Source organism: Bos mutus, chromosome 20 (assembly GCF_027580195.1).
Source record: "Bos mutus isolate GX-2022 chromosome 20, NWIPB_WYAK_1.1, whole genome shotgun sequence".
Lineage (NCBI taxonomy): Eukaryota > Metazoa > Chordata > Mammalia > Artiodactyla > Bovidae > Bos > Bos mutus.
Genome location: NC_091636.1, coordinates 19,684,399 through 19,703,180, shown reverse-complemented (window position 1 = coordinate 19,703,180; position 18,782 = coordinate 19,684,399). Strand labels below are relative to the sequence as shown.

The 18,782-nt window shown below is 43.3% G+C and overlaps 1 protein-coding gene across 2 annotated transcripts in view; it reads left to right on the top strand.

Annotated features, from left to right (window-relative positions):
* Nucleotides 1-1,806: 1,806 nt before the first annotated feature.
* DEPDC1B (DEP domain containing 1B) overlaps nt 1,807-18,782 on the top strand; it is a 97,552-nt gene continuing 80,576 nt past the window's right edge. For both annotated transcript variants that reach the window (XM_070357829.1, XM_005889056.2), the window contains exons 1-2: nt 1,807-1,934; nt 8,680-8,945. In XM_070357829.1, coding sequence (XP_070213930.1) covers nt 1,887-1,934; nt 8,680-8,945 — 314 coding nt within the window. In that variant the 5' untranslated portion in view covers nt 1,807-1,886. The remainder of the gene's footprint in view (nt 1,935-8,679; nt 8,946-18,782) is intronic.

Genomic DNA, 18,782 nt, shown 5'->3' with positions numbered 1-18,782 from the left:
CAGAGAGAGGGTGAGAAATCTCCCAGTTGATGATGCTGAGAGACTGTAGATAATCAGTCTTTATGTAGTTTGAATTTAAACTACATTTACAAAGACTGTGGACTTTTATATATTTACAAAGACTGTGGCCTTATACATAGATCGTCGGGAGATATATCTTTCCAGAAAAAGGAACTGTCTTGTCTTTTGCTCATGATGGACTCTTGGGAAAATGCTCAAGAAGCAGGGCATGATGTTTTTTTTATCAGATCCCAAGTCCACCTCTATGACAAGTGACGACAGTTTCCAGATGGACAAGACCCTGAAATCCTTTTTCCCTTCTGTCTCTTGTGCCCCATTGGTGTCCCTTCTACGGAGGCTTCGGAAGCGGACCTAGTGGTTAATAATTCTCCTGCTAATGCAGGTAGTTGTAAGAAATGTGGGTTCAATCCCTGGGTTGGGAAGATCCCCTGGAGCATGGCATGGCAACCCACTCCAGTATTCTTGCCTGGAGAAACCCATGGGCAGAAGAGCCTGGTGAGCTTCCGTCCTTAGGGTCACAAAGAGTGGGACACTACTGAAGCGACTTAGCACGCTCTACGGAGTTTAGAAGTCAAAAAACCCCCACAAAGTTCTAATAAGATTGGAAGTAAAAAAGTATCTTTATTGCTTTTTTTTTTCTGATTACAAAAGTAATAAATATGTACTATTTTAGGAATTTTGGGGGTTTTCTAAAATGCAGCTGCTGCTGCTACTGCTGCTAAGTCGCTTCAGTCGTGTCCGATTCTGTGCGACCCCATAGGCGGCAGCCCACGAGGCTCCCCCGTCCCTGGGATTCTCCAGGCAAGAACACTGGAGTGGGTTGCCATTTCCTTCTCCAATGCATGAAAATGAAAAATGAAAGTGAAGTCGCTCAGTCGTGTCCGACTCTTAGCGACCCCATGGACTGCAGCCTATCAGGCTCCTCCCTCCATCCATGGTATTTTCCAGGCAAGAGTACTGGAATGGGGTGCCATTGCCTTCTCCGAAAATGCAGCTAATACATATCTAATTCAGGAAATGGAAGAAGGGTATTAATAGAGCATGGGCATCTGATCCCTGCCTTGTCTCTTTCTCATTATATCTTATCCAGAATGATCGCTGAGGGGACCAGATTTGAACTTTGAATTCGACTGGTAGGTAGAGAATGACCTCAATTGTCCTTTGAACAGTTGCAAATCAGATCATGAAGTCCTAGGGGGAAAATCCTGAGAAACAAAAAACACCTCACAGCCCTGCGGCACAGGACTGAAAATTTCGGTTAGACTCAAAAAAAAAAAACCAAAGAACTCAAGTTCCTGGGAAAGAGTACGCTACCAAAAGAACAACAAAGGAAGCTGAATGGGGCTCTTCTTCAGCTCTTTATTGTTCTTTCACGCTGTCGACACTCCCGGTGGCCAAGTGCTCTTATCTAGTTTTCACACGTCCCTCCACTTGAAAGAGGCTGTCCACTCGCTCCCTTTCACTACCCACTTCTCCCAATCTTAGCCGCAACCTCTAGATTCAACCGCGCACTTGAAAGGGTGTACACGGATTTGTCTGTCCAGCCCGGCCGGGTTTCGGTCTCCGAAATACACAAGTTCAGAGCGACCCCTCTGTGGAGACACCTTGCGTGCGCGCAGGCTGGGCAGGCGTGGGCACGGACTCGAACAGAGTTGGTTTCAAGCTTGTGGTTCGCTCCTCCGCCGGAGGTTCGGAAGGAGCCGCCCACCGCCCCCTCCCTGGGGCTCCGACAGCCCCGCCCCGCAGTTCCCGTCACGTGCCGCCGCGCCGCCCAATCAGCGCCTGCAGCGCGTGGGCTCGGGATTCAAACTGCGGCGCCTGGGACTCGGGGATCGGCGCTGGTCGCCGCCGTGGCGTGCGGGCCCATGGAGCACCGCATCGTGGGGCCCGGGCCATACCGGGCCACCAGGCTGGTGAGTGTGTGTACGGGGGTCTGGGCGAAGCGAGTCCCCGGCCTGCGGGCCGACCGCTGACTCTTCAGTCCTCGCTTCTCCAGAGCTAGTCCGGCCGAGTTCTGGAGGCGGGGCGTGTTTCAGCCTGTGAGGCCAAATTCTAGATGCTTAAAGGCTAGCCCGGTCGCGGGCCCAGCCTGTCGAGGGTGGGCGCGGCTTGGATCCCGTGACGGTGGCTGGGTTCTCGCCAGTGAACGGCGACTCCGGGTTTAAAGCGCCCGGAAGAGCACGACGGCACCCTCCTCCCCTTTCCTGGTCCTCCGGAACCCTACGTCCCCCGCCGGGAAAGGAAAGACCGTCAGTCCGTCATTTTCGGGCCACCCGCCGCCAGTTACGGGCAGGGCGTGTCATCCTGAGTGTCACTTGTGGTTGACACTTGAGGCTCTTTGCAACGGTACCCTAAACAGAGATGGATCTCTCTGGCCACGTTTCCGGCTCCTGATGTTTCTTTTTCTATCAGCACCCACCTAAATGAAGGGGAAGGGTGGGCCCGGACGGATGATTTGAAAGAGCCTTCACAGCTTCCCTGATGGCTCAGACGGTAAAGCGTCTGCCCGCAATGCGGGAGGCCCAGGTTCGATCCCTGGGTTGGAAAGATCCCCTGGCGAAGGAAATGGCAACCCACTCCAGTACTCTTGCCTGGAACATCCCATGGACAGAGGAGTCTGATGGGCTACAGTCCATGGGGTCTCAAAGAGTCCGACACGACTGAGCGACTTCACTTTCTTTCAGACCCCAGTGGTCCAGGGTGCTGCCTTTTTTTCCTGGGAGAAGAGCGTTGTTAATCAGAGTTCTGAGGCATACTTGATTTCTTTGTGACCCGAAGCAAGTGATTATAGCAATTTCATAATGGAATAAGTGGAGATAATTTGGTCATGTCCAGGGTCGGTTTTAGACGACTTTTTATGAAAGCTTAAAGGTGATTTCGGAGGAAGAGACTGCACTCCTTGGTCTGTCACCACTTCTGGCCACAGCTAACTCGAGAATTAGGCTCATTGTTCCTTGCACCCCTAAGCAATATCCAGGAAAAGATAACAGGATGGAAGATGTTATTGCCCTCATTTATGCAAATAATCCACTTCAGACACCCATAATGATGTTTTAAAAATTTGTTAATTTTTTAATTGATGGATAATTGCTTTACAGGATTTTATTGTTTTCTGTCAAACATCGACATGAATCAGCCATAGGTATACATATGACCCATACTGATTTATTCATTTAAAAAATTCATATAAATTTAGGTTTTCCTTTGGGCTAGTCTCTAAGAGGTATGGATGCTGGTGACAGGGGACAAGTAGTGTTTTTTAAAATAGTGTTTTCTTATCAAGTTCCATTTCACAGTGCCTCTACCACTTGGACGGAGAAGGCAATGGCACCCCACTCCAGTACTCTTGCCTGGAAAATACCATGGACGGAGGACCCTGGTGGGCCGCTGTCCATGGGGTCGCTAAGAATTGGACACGAATGAGTGACTTCACTTTCACTTTTCACTTTCATGCACTGGAGAAGGAAATGGCAACCCACTCCAGTGTTCTTGCCTGGAGAATCCCAGGGACGGGGGAGCCTGGTGGGCTGCCGTCTATGGGGTGGCACAGAGTCGGACTTGACTGAAGCGACTTAGCAGCAGCAGCAGCAGCAGCAGCAGCTACCACTTGGAACCATCTGGGGTCAAGGCTATTGGTCGGTCCATCTTTAGGGATGAGATACAGATTGTGCTTTATCAGGGACATTCAAAAACTTGACTCTCTTTGGGACTGCCCTGGCTGTCCCGTGGTTAAGACGTTTCCGTCCAGTGCAGGGGCTGTGGGTTTGATCCCTGGTCAGGGAGCTAAGAGCGCACATGCCTTAGGTGCCCCCCCATCCCCGCCCCCGCAAAAAGGAAAAAGAACAACACCCTACACCCTCCAAACAAAAAAACGTAAAGCAGAATCAACGTTGTGACAAATTCAATAAAGACTTTAAAAATGGCTCACATCAAAAAAGATCTTAAAAAACAAAAAAAGCCAAAAAGCTTACTCTCCTTTGTGGAGGGAAAGTAATATTCTCCTACTGCAGAAAGAGAAGAGGACAACAGTGGATGAGATGGTTGAATGGCATCACGGATTCAATGGACATGAACTTGGGCAAACTCCCAGAGATGGTGAGGGACAGGGAAGCCTGGTGCGCTGCAGTCCATGTGAGTTGGCGACTGAACAACTGCCAATTTATTCACTGCACAGGGGAAACAGACGCTGGATCTTGGGGTGACTTGTTCCCCTTCTTCCAGCTTTAGACTAAAAAAATAAATTACATGATAATTGAAACTTTTAAAATCTCATATTCACAGAATTGTACGAAGTAACTCTGTAGATGGAGCCTGCCTATGTGAAAGACACTCTTGATTCTGAGTCACATTAAAGTATTATCAAAAGAATTTATGAAGAAAAGTACTCTGTTCTTCAGAAGTTTCAGTTCCTAAGAAGCGATTTTCAAGTCACATTTAGCCAAGACTGATCAAGTTAAACAGGAAACTAAATTATGTGAATAATTGATGAAAACACCTCAGTTTCACCAGAATTTGCTAAGTATCAATTAGTTCTCGACTTTATTCTGTTTGAGAATCTTGAACTTAAACTCAGATTTTTGAAAACACAGAAGGTGATAGGCTTTTTTTTTTTTAAGTGAGAATTCCTGATTTATTGGTGATCTCTGTAGTCATTACAGGTACCCCCCCCCCCCATTGTAAAGTCTCTAAGTGTTATCAGCTTTTATCAGTTGAATCAGCTAGCCCCCTTTCTCTGCCTCGGCTCTGCTTACCTCCCTGGTTCCCAGTTTACCATTTCCATCTTCTCCCACCATCACACTCAACCCAATCTTCAGAAAAGCTTGGGAAAAACCTCGTGGTACTCAGTGAGTGGGCCTTTGCTTCCTCCTTTCACGGCTCACTATACTTTCTCAAACCATGTACAGCTCCATTTTCTAAGGTACCAAAGTCTTATCTGAAAATAACATTTTATGGACTAGGTAAATGTCTATGCCCAAAATCAAATGACAGACTCTGTAAGTCAATTCATGGTGAATATGGACGCTAATTAGCAATTTACTCATCTTCACTGAAATAACTTTCATTTTTGTAATCCATGTATTAAATAGTTCTGTAAACCTTAGTTAACAAGAAATGATGAGAAAGAAAATTGATTTTTCTGAAAACAGCATAAATCTACCAATCTATTCTTTGAACTTAATTCTGAGTTGTATCTTCTGATGTAACAGGTAAACTTTAAAAGACTTATAGGGCGTCATTGACTCTGAGAGTTTGAATGGGCTCTAAAGATCCCAGTTCTCTCATTTTGTTGTTTTTGTTTAGTCGCCAAGTTGTGTCCAGCTCTTTTCGACCCCATAGACTGCAACACACTGGGCTCCCTTGTCCTTCACTGTCTCCTGGAGTTTGATGCAATATTGTTCTTTACAGCGTTGGACTTTACTTTCGCCATCAGACACATCCACAACTGAGCATCATTTCTGCTTTGGCCCAGCACTTTCATTCTTTCTGGAGCTATTAGTAATTGCTCCCTGCTCTTCCCCAGGGGGACACCTTCTGACCTGGGAGAGCTCCTCTTCTGGTGTCATATATTTTGTCTTTTTTTGTACTGTTCATGGGGTTTTTGGGGCAAGAATACTGGAGTGATTTGCCATCCCTTCCTCCAGGGGACCACGTTTTGTCAGAACTCTTCACTTTGACCTGTCTGTCTTGGATGGCCTTGCACAGCATAGCTTGTAGCTTCATTAGTAATGCAAGCCCCCTTGCCACAACAAGGCTGTGATCTGTGAAGGGGACTCTCATTTTATTTAGGCCTAAAGTGGTGAACTGACATGGTCAAGTTCACACTGCCAGTGTGTGGCAAGTACACCTATATCTAGCACTTGTTTATCTCTGAAGTCCCTGGCCAGTGCTGTATTATAACTCCACTATCATAATATTTTTGATTCTAAGAAGTAAAGAAATGGAATAATGTTCAAGAGAAAAAAATAGGAAGCACATTTCAATATTCAGAAAACTAAGATCATGGCATCCGGTCGCATCACTTCATGGCAAATAGATGGGGAAACAATGAAAACAGTGAGAGACTTTATTTTCTTGGGCTCCAAAATCACTGCAGATGGTGACTGCAGCCATGAAATTAAAAGACGCTTGCTCCTTGGAAGAGAAGCTGTGACCAACTTGGACAGCATATTAAAAAGCAGAGACATTACTTTGCCAGCAAAGGTCTGTCTAGTCAAAGCTATGGTTTTTCTAGTAGTCATGTATGAATGTGAGAGTTGGATATAAAGAAAGCTGAGCACCGAAGAATTGATGCTTTTGAGCTGTGGTGTTGGAGAAGACTCTTGAGAGTCCCTTGGACTGCAAGGAGATCAAACCAGTCCATCCTAAAGAAAATCAGTCCTGAATATTCATTGGAAGGACTGATACTGAAACTGAAACTCCAATACTTTGACCACCTGATGCAAAGAACTGACTTATTGGAAAAGACCCTGTTGCCGGGAAGGATTGGAGAAGGCAATGGCACCCCACTCCAGTACTCTTGCTTGGAAAATCCCATGGAGGGAGGAGCCTGGTAGGCTGCAGTCCATGGGGTCGCTAAGAGTCGGACACGACTGAGCGACTTCACTTTCACTTTTCACTTTCATGCGTTGGAGAAGGAAATGGCAACCCACTTCAGTATTCTTGCCTGGAGAATCCCAGGGACAGCGGAGCCTGGTTGGCTGCCGTCTATGGGGTCGCACAGAGTCAGACACTACTGAAGTGACTTAGCAGCAGCAGCAGCAGCAGCAGCCGGGAAAGATTGAAGGTGGGAGGAGAAGGGGACGACAGAGGATGAGATTGTTGGATGGCATCACTGAATTGATGGACAGGAGTTTGAGTAAGCTCTGGGAGTTGGTGATGGAGAGGGGAGCCTGGCGTGCTGCAGTCCATGGAGTCACAAAGAGCTGGACACGACTGAGTGACTGAACTGATTGACTTCAACACTCAGTGTTGTGTTTTGTAATTTGACTCGTGTTGAGAAGCAAAAAACAGTTATCAATTACATTTTATCTGTGTTATTCATCTATGTTACTGCATGAAGCAATAGTTTGTTTATTCTCATTACAGTATTCTGTTGCATGAATTTGTTTATTCTTATGTTGATGGACATTTGGGTTTTTAATTAATTAAGTAAGAATGTAATTAAGTAAGAATAGTGCTATTTTGAACAGTGTGGCTTTTGGTTAACATACTTCTGCGGAATATATATACACACTTAAGAATGGAATTTCTGGGTTATACAGTGTGCACATAATTTCTGGTTGCTTCATGTTCTGATTAGCACTTAGTATTGCCCGTCTTTTCATTTTAGTCATTCTGTAGGCATGTATATTATTGCATTGGGGATTTATTGCATTTCACTGCTAATTCATGAGATTGAACATCTCTGCATATACTATGGTAAATTTGGAGATTCTTTTATGTGAAGTGCCTGTTTAAGTGTTTTTTTCATTTTTCTATTGAATGCCCTTTCTTGAGTTGAATTTTTCATTTTGTCTTAGAAATTCTGGTTATATGTTATCTTACTCTACAGATTGCATTTGTTTTGTGTGTGGTTTTAAGAGTTTAAAAAGTTTAAATCTGGACCAACTTAATTTGAAGCATGGCTTATAGTGTCAAATGAAGTAGAAAAATTGATATGCAGAGGGCATAAAGATGTTTGAATTTGGCCAGGAGGAAGACATGATTGAGAATCAGAGTAGAATTAAATTGCATGAAGTTAGGAGGTGGTTTAATAAAAATAGGAAAAGGGAAAGACCAGTTAGGCATTTGCGTGTTGAGTACCTGCCTGTGTCCTGTGCTGCACGTCCAGGGAGCATGCGTGAATAGACCCGACCTGGGCCCTTGACGCACGTGGTGCTGTGTACTCAGGGACGGTTACTGTGCTTGAGAGAGGCTAGCGATCAAAGGGAGAAGAGGAATGGACCACAGGTGCAGAGGTGACTGGGCAGCGGAGAGTATAAAGAGAAACTCGGAAGACGAGGAAAACGAGGTTACGGTGTTGGGCGAAATAAAAAGAATATGTTGAGCTCAGAGCTATCGTTGAAAGAAAAAGGAAGGACTGATTTCAGTAGGAAGGTAGGTAAAAAATAAGATGCAGAGTCTGTAAATTAATAGACTTGAAAGAGGAGCATGAAAGAAGAGAGAATGGTCCTAAGAGTAAGACTGAATTTTCGGAACTTGTAGGACTGGTGGGATGACGGGTCCTAAGGAAATGGAGTAATTATGTAGGAAGAACATCACATGTGAACATTTCATTTAATTTTGGGATGGCTGATAATGGCGTGGATATCTAGATTAAAATTTTTTTTTTTTCTTTTTTAAATTTGGCTGCATCATGTGGCATGTGGAATCTTAGTTCCCTGACCAGGATCAAACCCTTGGCCCCTGTATGGGAAGCTTGCTTGTATTGGAATAGGAAAGTATTGTGCAGAATTTTTAAACATGCTTTGACACCAGGTACTATATAAAGTTACCTTAACATTTAAAGGTCGTAAATAGAAAAAAAAAAAACTTCGACTGCTTCTCTTATTAAGGCAGTCTTTTAAATGGAAAAACACCATTTGTTGTCCTAAATATTTGGGATGCAGTAACCTTTTAAAAAATTCACTAAATACTTTCCTCTGTTTTTGCCCCAAGTGGAATGAAACAGTTGAACTTTTTCGCGCCAAGATGCCATTACGGAAACATCGCTGTCGTTTCAAAAGTTATGAGCATTGCTTCACAGCGACTGAAGCTGTGGATTGGCTACACGAGCTGCTGAGGCGCAGCCAAAACTTTGGCCCCGAAGTGACCCGCAAACAAACGGTCCAACTGCTAAAAAAATTCCTGAAGAACCATGTTATTGAAGACATCAAGGGAAAATGGGGCCAGGAAGACTTTGAGGACAACCGTCACTTGTACAGGTAATGGCATGTCAGCTCTGATGGGGAGGAGCATGGGGAGCACGCATAGATCTGGTCAGTCTGATGAAATTCCTCCTGTGAGAGAACTTGCCTTGTCCCCGGGAGGGATGCTTGTATTTGTGATTTGCAGGGTGGAGAACTGCATCTGTTGCTATGAGAAAACTGATTGTGCTTGTTCTTGGCTTCATAGAGCACCCGTTAAGTAGTCTTTTGTTGCAGTGGCTTTCAGTAATGGAACCTTTTCGTGCCTTCCGTAACCTGGAAGGATGGCTATAGTAGCAGAGTGTCTCTCCTGGGGAATCTGAAAGGGTGAAACAGTAGCTCTGGCTTGCACCTTTCTGAGCAGCGTGAGGGTGTGTGTTCAGGGGGTTAGTGGCAGAGGTGTCTCGTCTTCAAGTAGAGCTCAGGCTTATCATGAAGAATTGTGCTGGAATTTCCCCATGTCTCAGATTAACTCTGCAGTGCATGGCTGCTCCCCACCACGTTTCAGTGCTCTTCTGTGATTGCTTACTTATTATGCAATAATCTGAGGGCAAGGATGTCCCTCTGTTGACACTGCCCTTCTCATTGCACGCTAGGCTGGTTTATTCCTGGAGGTGGAAAGGGCCTGCTTGAGACTCAGGAAATGGGGGAATACTTAAAGAAGAATGAAAAGAGGAATCGTTGAGTTATCTACAGAGAGGGCTACCAGAACACCAAGAACCTGTGAGGGATTAAAGGAAGAAATGAAGATGACAAGCCCTTAATATTTGCTGTTGTTTATTCCAATAGAAGAATAAGGAATGTTCTTACAGCACTTCAGCGAGGCATTTTGGGGCCACTGGGACACCTGGCCTTGAGCAGAGAAAATGTGACTGTTCCCTACCTAAGTCATGTCTTTAGTTCCTTTGGGACTAGCTGCTGAGGAAGGCTGTGGAGCAAGTGGAGGGTGGTCAGCAGCACTCAGGCTAACACCAGACATTGGTGTATGTTTAGGATCTAACTTCCTCATGGAGTTTCATCAACAGTCTCCTCCTCTAGGCATCAGGCTTGTCAGCTGGGCAATTAGTTGTCTCTCTACTTGGCAGTTATTTCTGGCTTGCTGATCCAACTTTTAATTAGAATCTTGGGTGATATTAGCCTGTTCTGAGACCATAGTGCTTATTAGTATCAGGCAGTGGAGACTCTAGCCCTGGTTCCCCATGACACACTTCATTGGGAATGCTTAAGTGGTTGTTTCTCTTGGGAAGCTATAATTGCTTGTACCCCATCAAGAGGTAGCTCACACTTCTAGGAGGTTGTCTGGAGGAGTAACTTAGAGTGTTTTATTGTGACCTTAGATTGGGTACCATCCATTGAGTCCCATGAGGCTTTCAGAGATGCCAGGCGAGTAAAACAGGAGCCTGTTCCAGGAGCCAGCCCCCGAGTAGTGACTGTCAGAGCGTGTCTCACCTCAGTATGAAGACTTAATTGTTTGTCCTTTAAAAAATAAAGTGCACAGATAGATTACATTCACCCATGAAATAATGGGTTTTTTTACCCAGTTTCTCTTATACAATACTTGTGAGTTATAAAGGGAGTAGTACCTCTTTCATTATCTACCACTTGAAGATGCATAGCTTTCTGTTTTTCTAGTGTTAAGTCCTGTATGTTAACAACTGGTGTTTGATGTTCTCAGATTAATTGGGGATGAAGTCTATTTAGACATTCAATGGTTTGTTAAGGGGCCCGTGCCCTGAGTTGAGAGTCAGCTCACTCAGGAGTGCAGAGGCGCCTGTTGGCATGAGGCAGCTTCCAAGACTGAGCATACAGCTCGGGATGACATACTGGCTCGCCAGCGCCCCGGGGAGGACTGGGGACAGGCTGCCCTCCCTGCTCAGTGCCCACCTGCTCCTTGAGGTCGAATAGTACCACTGCCAAACCACAATGAGAGCCCTTGAGCGACATCAGGAGCTCGAGGCATATTAGATTTGAAAAATAGGTGAAGAATCTATAAGGTAAATGCCTACAATGCTTTGTGGAGGAGGAGCCTCTGTAAATAGTGTCGAAGTCGGAATGGGCAGCTCAGAGTTCTTACTGGAAAGAAAGGAGCTAGCATTGTGGAGTGCCTGTGATGGACCAGAGCCACTGCATAGTCATCCTTTACCTCAGCACCTGCAGATGTCTCTTATCTAATCTTAAAAATAAGGAAATTAATGAGACCAAAGGTACCAGCTTGTCCACAGTCACTCAGGTGGTAGGAAAAGAGAATTTGGACTGAGGGCTCTGCGTCTGAGGCCTGTGTTCTTGCGGTGTGCCCGACTGCCTCCATTTCCACAGCATGAGGTTGACTAGCTTGTTAACTAATTTAAGGACTGAATGAGAAAACAGAATAGTAAACAAGAAATAGTCGGTGTAGTCAACATGTGTTCATATAGTCACAGAATTCCAGGAATGTGTTAAGTACTATGTAATACATACTGAATGATCAACTGTCTTCTCAAATAGACGAGGTAGGGTGAACATAATCAGCTGAAATGCTTATGTAAATGTAGGGATGGGTGGTTGCCTGGGCCTCGGTTACAGAAAGGCATAGGCAGACAAAGCAACATGAAATATAAAGACTCTTAGAGTATTTTTTGAAGACAGAAATTACACACACACACAGAATTTTATAACAGAAATGATGAGTTATGTTTTTATTTTCTACTGTATTAAATCTTATTTCTAGTTTAAAAAATGTATTTATTGTGTGATTGCATTCACATGTGTTAACTATATTTTATTTTTCAAGAATCTAAGAATAATAGGAAATAGTGAATTAATATGAGAATGTTCCTAACAATCAGAGATATTGCAGAGAAAGGTCCAGAGCTATTTACTGAACCACTTCTTTGCTGTTGGTAACACGGATGACTAGAAAGAGTGGCTAGATTTGCTACCAGTGAAGACAATTACATCATAGTCATTGGGGTCATCATAGGGTCATCATCGTCCAGCCAGACGGATGCTATCATCTGTGTCTAACCAAGTTTGTGGCCCTCAACTTCAGATTAAAAGAACCTGCACTACCTTGTATTTTTACGAGAAATTTCAGTTTATGTAGCAGTTTCTCTTTATGATCTCATTTGATCTTTGTGACAACCCTGTGAAGTAGACAGAGTGGATATTTCATCTTCAGAGAACCAGACACTTGTCTCTTTGAAGCATCTAAATAGAACACCAGGAAATTCCATGCTGATCCCTGAATCACCCATTTATGTATGTGAACAGATAGTTACGTGGGATTATTTGAACCTAATGCCAACAGCAACGCCAAAGCCAACAAAGGTGCGTCTAGTCAAAGCTATGATTTTTCCAGCAGTCATGTATGGATGTGAGAGTTGGACCATAAACAGGGCTGAGCACTGAAGAATTGATGCTTTTGAACTGTGGTGTTGGAGAAGACTCTTGAGAGTCCCTCTGACTGCAGGGAGATCCAAGCTGTCAATCCTAAAGGATATCAGTCCTGAATATTCATTGGAAGGACTGATACTGAAGCTCCAATACTTTGGCCACCTGATGTAAAGAACTGACTCCTTAGAAAAGACCCTGATGCTGGGAAAGATTGAAGGCAGGAGGAGAAGGGGACGACAGAGAATGAGATGATTGGATGGCATCACCGACTCGATGCACGTGAGTTTGAGCAAGCTCCAGGAGATGGTGATGGACAGGGAAGTCTAGCATGCTGTAGTCCATGGGGTCGAAAAGAATCGGACACGACTGAGTGACTGAACTGAATGTAGTGGATTATATAAAAATAGAAGTGTATACTGTTTGGTTGTTTGGACTATTTAATAAGAAGAGCTATTGGTCTATTTGGTTGGTCTATTTCAGATTTTTAGCGGGATAGGTCCTTGATCTGGAGCCTCTACCTGGCCCTTGCCCTGCTCTCGTTACCAGTGCTAGCTCTGGAATGCAGTTGTAACTGGATGCTCATGGTTTACAGAGAGGAATTCACTAGTTCCAGTGTAGTGTGTGCGAGCTAATGTGTTGTTTAGTTGCTAAGTTGTGTCTAACTCTTTGCGACCCCATGGTCTATAGCCCAGCAGGCTTCTCTGTCAATGGGATTTCCCAGGCAGAAATACTGGAGTGGGTTGCCATTTCCTTCAGGGGATCTGCCTGACGCAGGGATTGAACCCTCGTCTCCTGCATTGGCAGGTAGTTCTTTACCACAGAGCCACCAGAGAAGCTCTGATCTAACGTGTAGGGAACCATTTTCTTCTTCTACGTATTCCTGTTCCTTTTTTCTTCGTCCTTCTGCTTCTGTCTCTTTATATGAATCATCTCATGTTCCCAATTCTTTCCCCTTTTCTTTTTCTTCTACTTAGTTTCTCCTTTTCTTTCTGTCTTTTCTCTTATATTAGCTTTTTTATTTTTTCTGGCTTATTTCCAACATGTTTATTTTAATTTGAACCTAAAATTTGTCATGTAGATTTTGTCAGGTTTCTTGAATATAAGTTTCACAGTTCTTAATGTAAAAAACAGGAATCGTGCTCCATAGTTTGAAAACTTACCCTATAAACCCCAGTAATGAAGACTGGTATTGGTGAAGGGGTAGATGGATGCTTGGATCAGTGGAACAGAATCGAGTCCAGAAACACACTTAAGAATATGGCCAATTGACTTTTGATGAAAATATAAAAGCTCCTTTAAAGGAAGAGATCAGTCTTTTTGGCGAATGACATTGAAAGTATTGGAAGGCAACTGTGCTCGCCACTATACCACCGGCAGTCACAACATTGGAACAATTAAACATCTGTTCATCTACATGCAAAAAAATGAAGCTCCACCTAAACCTCATTTTTTATACAAAAATTTATTCAAAGTGAATTATAGATTTCAGTGTAAAACTATGAAAATTTTAAAAAAACAGGAGAAAATCTTTATACCCAAGAGTCAGACAAGGAGCTTTTAGACATGACATCAAACGTATGATTTATAAAAGCAAAAACATGATAAATTGGACTTCATCAAAATTAAAAACTTTTGCTGTGTGAAAGGCGCTAGTGAGACGATGAGAAGACTAGCGACTGTTGGGGAGAAAATATTTGTAAACCACAAGTAAGTGGACTAATATCAAGAATATATAAAAAATTTGCAAAACTCAACTGTGAAAAAACAACTCAAAAAATAGATTTGAAAGGACACTTCATCATTAGAGCCCTAGGGAAATGCAAATTAAAACCCTGGTGAGATACCTCTATATACCTAGTAGAATGGCTAAAATAAGAATACTGATGATGCCAGAATCTAGTGAGGGTGCAGAGCAATTGGAAGTCTCATCCAGTGATGGTGGGAAGTCTAGGTTGGTTAACACTTTGAAAAACAAAGTCACTTTGGAAAACAATTTTTCAGTCTCTTTTCAAATTAAACATGTATTACTTACATATGACTCCATATTCTGCTCCAGAGCATTTACCCTAGAGAAATGAAAACTTATGTTCACACAAAAACTTGCATGTGAATGTTTATAGCTGCTCCACTGACTCAACTGTCCCTCCGTGGGTGAATGGATAAACACTGAACATCTGTATGGAATGCTGCTGTGTATATGGGGTGCAGTGAGGGGTGTGACTATACAGTCAGAGCAGGAGAGAGGTTTTTGGTGAATAATGGAAATGTTTCCTAATTGGGATGGTGGTTACACAAGTGTCTGTTGATAGAGCAGTATACACATACACACACACAATGGAAAAAGTGATCAATTTTACTATATGCCAATAACACGTTTAAAATACTGGAGATTTGAAAAGTTTCTATTTGTACCTCTAGTGAAAGAAATCCAAATGCTCCTGTGGTCCTGGAAAAAAGTCTTCATTGTTGCCATATGGACAGAGGAGCCTGGCGGGCTACATTCCTTGGGGTCACTAAAGAGTCTGACTTGACACGACTTAATGACTAAACAACAGCATCTTTTGAAGTGGGGGATAAGAACTTCAAGTTAATGGACTATTGGCTCCCTCTAGTGGACACCTTTTGTTCTTATAGTAAATTTCAAAATTGTGATTGTGGTTTTGTTTTTCTTTTCTTTTTATTCATTTCCTCAAGTCTTGTGTTCTTATCATGTGATGGCTAGATAAATTTTGTACCCTTCTTATGCATCAGTTTTTTCATCTATAAAATGACAGGACTGGGACTAGTTCTTAAAACATTTATTTATTTTGGCTGTACTGGTCGCTGTTGCTGTGCACAGGCTTTCTTTGGTCGCAGTGAGTGGAGGCTACTCCAGTTTTGGTGCGTGGGATTCTCACTGCTGTGACTTCTCTTGTTGCAGAGTGTGGACTCTCGGGTGCACAGGCTTCAGTAGTTGGCACATGGACTCCGTTGCCCCACAGCGTGTGGGATCTTCCCAGTGTGTGTGCGTGTGTGCTCAGTTGTGTCCAACTCTTTGCAGCCCCATGGACTGTAGCATGCCAGGCTCCTCTGTCCATTGGATTTCCCTCAAGAATACTAGAGTGGGTTTCCATTTCTTACTCCAGGGGATCTTCCTGATCCAGGGATTGAACCCGCATCTCCTGCATTGGCAGGCAGATTCTTTATCAACTGTGCCACCAGGGAAGGCGATCTTCCCGGACCAGGGATCAAACTGGTGTTCCTTGCATTGCAAAGCAGATTCTTAATCACGGGATCATCAGGGAAGCCCCTGAACTAGATCTCTAAGGTCTTTTTCCATTCTAAACTTTCATCATTCCAAATATTGAGTACTTATCACAGGGGTTTTCCAAGGCTTAGGTGATGAAGAAGATAAGAAATAAATACAACATTCTTTTCCTCCTCAGTTTTGTAGTCTCTCTTAAGAGAGAGTATACATGTATGAAAAAGATAAGTGGTAGAACCAAGGCAGTATTGAGTTTAACCAAAAAATAAGAGGCACTGCACTTACAGTCCTTGGGTTAACATAGCTATTTTGTTTGACTAGCATTACTCCAGTACTTTTGCCTGGAAAATCCCATGGACAGAGGAGCCTTGTAGGCTGAAGTCCATGGGGTCGCTAGAGTCGGACACAACTGAGCGACTTCACTTTGACTTTTCACTTTCATGCATTGGAGAAGGAAAGGGCAACCCACTCCAGTGTTCTTGCCTGGAGAATCCCAGGGACGGGAGAGCCGGGTGGGCTGCCATCTATGGGGTCACACAGAGTCAGACACGACTGAAGCGACTTAGCAGCAGCAGCAGCAGCAGCATTATGTTTTCAGTCATTGAAAAATTTTTTCTCATTTTTATTTTTCAATTTTGTGAAGGTAATGCATTCCTTTGTATCAAAATTTACAAAGTACAGAAGAGTATATTCGAGGAGGGCATGGTAACCCACTCCAGTATTATTGCCTGGAGAATCCCATGGACAGAATCCCATGGACAGAGGAACCTGGTGGGCTATAGTCCATGGGATCACAGAGAGTCGGATACAACTGAAGTAATTGAACACAGCACAAAGAGTATATTCAATGAAAATCTCCCTTCTACTTTGCTTCCCCAAGGTGGGGTTCAAGTCTTGAACTTGCACTGAATCTTTCTTATTTTTATTATTTATTCTAAAGTTGTGTTGGTTTTTTATTCTCTAAATTACAGTTTGACCTGGATGTTCAGTTCAGTTGCTCAGTTTTATCGACTCTTTGTGGTCTCATGGACTGCAGTATGCCATGGACAGGCTTCCCTGTCCATCACCAACTCCCAGAGCTTGCTCAAACTCATGTCCATCGAGTCTGTGATGTCACCTAACCATCTCATCCTCTGTCATCTCCTTCTCCTCCTGCCTTCAATCTTTCCCAGCATCAGGGTCTTTTCCAATGAATCATTTCTTTTGCATCAGGTGGCCAAGGTATTGGAGCTTTAATATCAGTCCTTCCAGTGAATATTCAGGACTGATTTCCTTTAGGATTGACTGGTTTGATCTCCTTGCAGTCCAAGGGACTCTCAAGAGTCTTCTCCAACACCACAGTTCAAAAGCATCAGTTCTTCAGCACTCAGCTTTCTTTATAGTCCAACTCTCACATCCATACATGACTGCTGGAAAAACCATAGGTTTGACTAGATGGACCTTTGTTGGCAAAGTAATGTCTCCACTTTTTAATATGCTGTTTAGGTTAGTCATAGCTTTTCTTCCAAGGAGCAAGCATCTTTTAATTTCATGGCTGTGATTTTGGAGCCCAAGAAAATAAAGTCTGTCACTGTTTCCATTGTTTCTCCATCTTTTGCCATGAAGTGATGGGACCAGAAGCCATGATCTTAATTTTTTGAATGTTGAGTTTTAAGCCAGGTTTTTAACTTTCCTCTTTGACTTTCATCAAGAGGCTCTTTATTTTCTTTTCACTTTCTGCTAAAAGGGTGGTTCATCTGTGTATCTGAGGTTATTGATATTTCTCCTGGCAATCTTGATCCCAGCTTGTGGTTCATCCAGTCCAGCATTTTGCATGTTGTACTCTGCCTATAAGTTAAATAAGCAGGGTGACAATATACAGCCTTGACGTACTCCTTTCCCAATTTGGAACCAGTCCGTTGTTCCATGTCCAGTTCTAACTGTTGCTTCTTGACCTGCATACAGATTTCTCAGGAGGTAGGTAAGGTGGTCTGTTATTCCTATCTCTTAAAGAATTTTCCACACTCTGTTGTGATCAACACAGTCAAAGGCTTCGACGTAATCAATAAAGCAGAAGTAGATGTTTTTCTGGAACTCTCTTGCTTTTTCCATGATCCAGCGGATGTTGGCAATTTAATCTCTGGTTCCTCTGCCTTTTCTAAAACCAGCTTGAACATCTGAAAGTTCACAGTTCACATACTGTTGCAGCCTGGCTTGGAGAATTTTGAGCATAACTTTGCTGGCGTGTGAGATGAGTACAATCGTGTGGTAGTTTGAACATTCTTTGGCATTGCCTTTCTTTGGGGTTGGAATGAAAACTGATATTTTCCAGTCCTGTGTCCACTGCTGAGTTTTTCAGATTTTTTGGTGTATTGAGTGCAGCACTTTCACAGCATCATCTTTTAGGACTTGAAATAACTCAACTGGAATTCTATCACCTCCACTAGCTTTGTTTGTAGTGATGTTTCCTAAAGCGCACTTGACTTCCCATTCCAGGATGTCTGGCTGTAGGTGAGTGATCACACCATCATGGTTATCTGGGTCATGAAGATCTTTTATGTATAGTTCTTTCTGTGTATTGTTGCCACCTTTTTAAAATATCTTCTGCTTCTTTTAGGTCCATACCATTTCTGTCCTTTATTGTGCCCGTCTTTGCATGAAATGTTCCTTTGGTATCTCTAATTTTCTTGAGATCTTTAGTCTTTCTCATTTTGTTGTTTCCATTTCTTTGCACTGATCATTGAGGAAGGCTTTCTTATCTCTCCTTGCTATTCTCTGCAACTCTGCATTCAAATGAGTGTATCTTTCCTTTTCTCCTTTGCCTTTAGCTTCTCTTCTTTTCTTTGTAAAGCCTCCTCAGACAACCATTTTGGCTTTTTGCATTTCTTTTTCTTGGGGATGGTCTTGATCCCTGCCTCCTATACAGTGTCATAAACCTCTGTCCATAGTTCTTCAGGCACTCTATATATTAGATCTAATCTCTTGAATCTATTTGTCACTTCCACTGTATAATTGTAAGGGATTTGATTTAGGTCATACGTGAATGGTCTAGTGGTTTTCTCTACTTTCTTCAAGTCTGAATTTGGCATTAAGGAGTTCATGATCTGAGCCACAGTCAGCTCCCAGTCTTGTTTTTGCTGACTGTATAGACCTTCTCCATCTTTGGTTGCAAAGAATGTAATCAACCTGACCATCTGGTGATGTCCATGTGTAGAGTCTTCTCTTGTGTTGTTGGAAGAGGGTGTTTGCTGTGCCCAGCA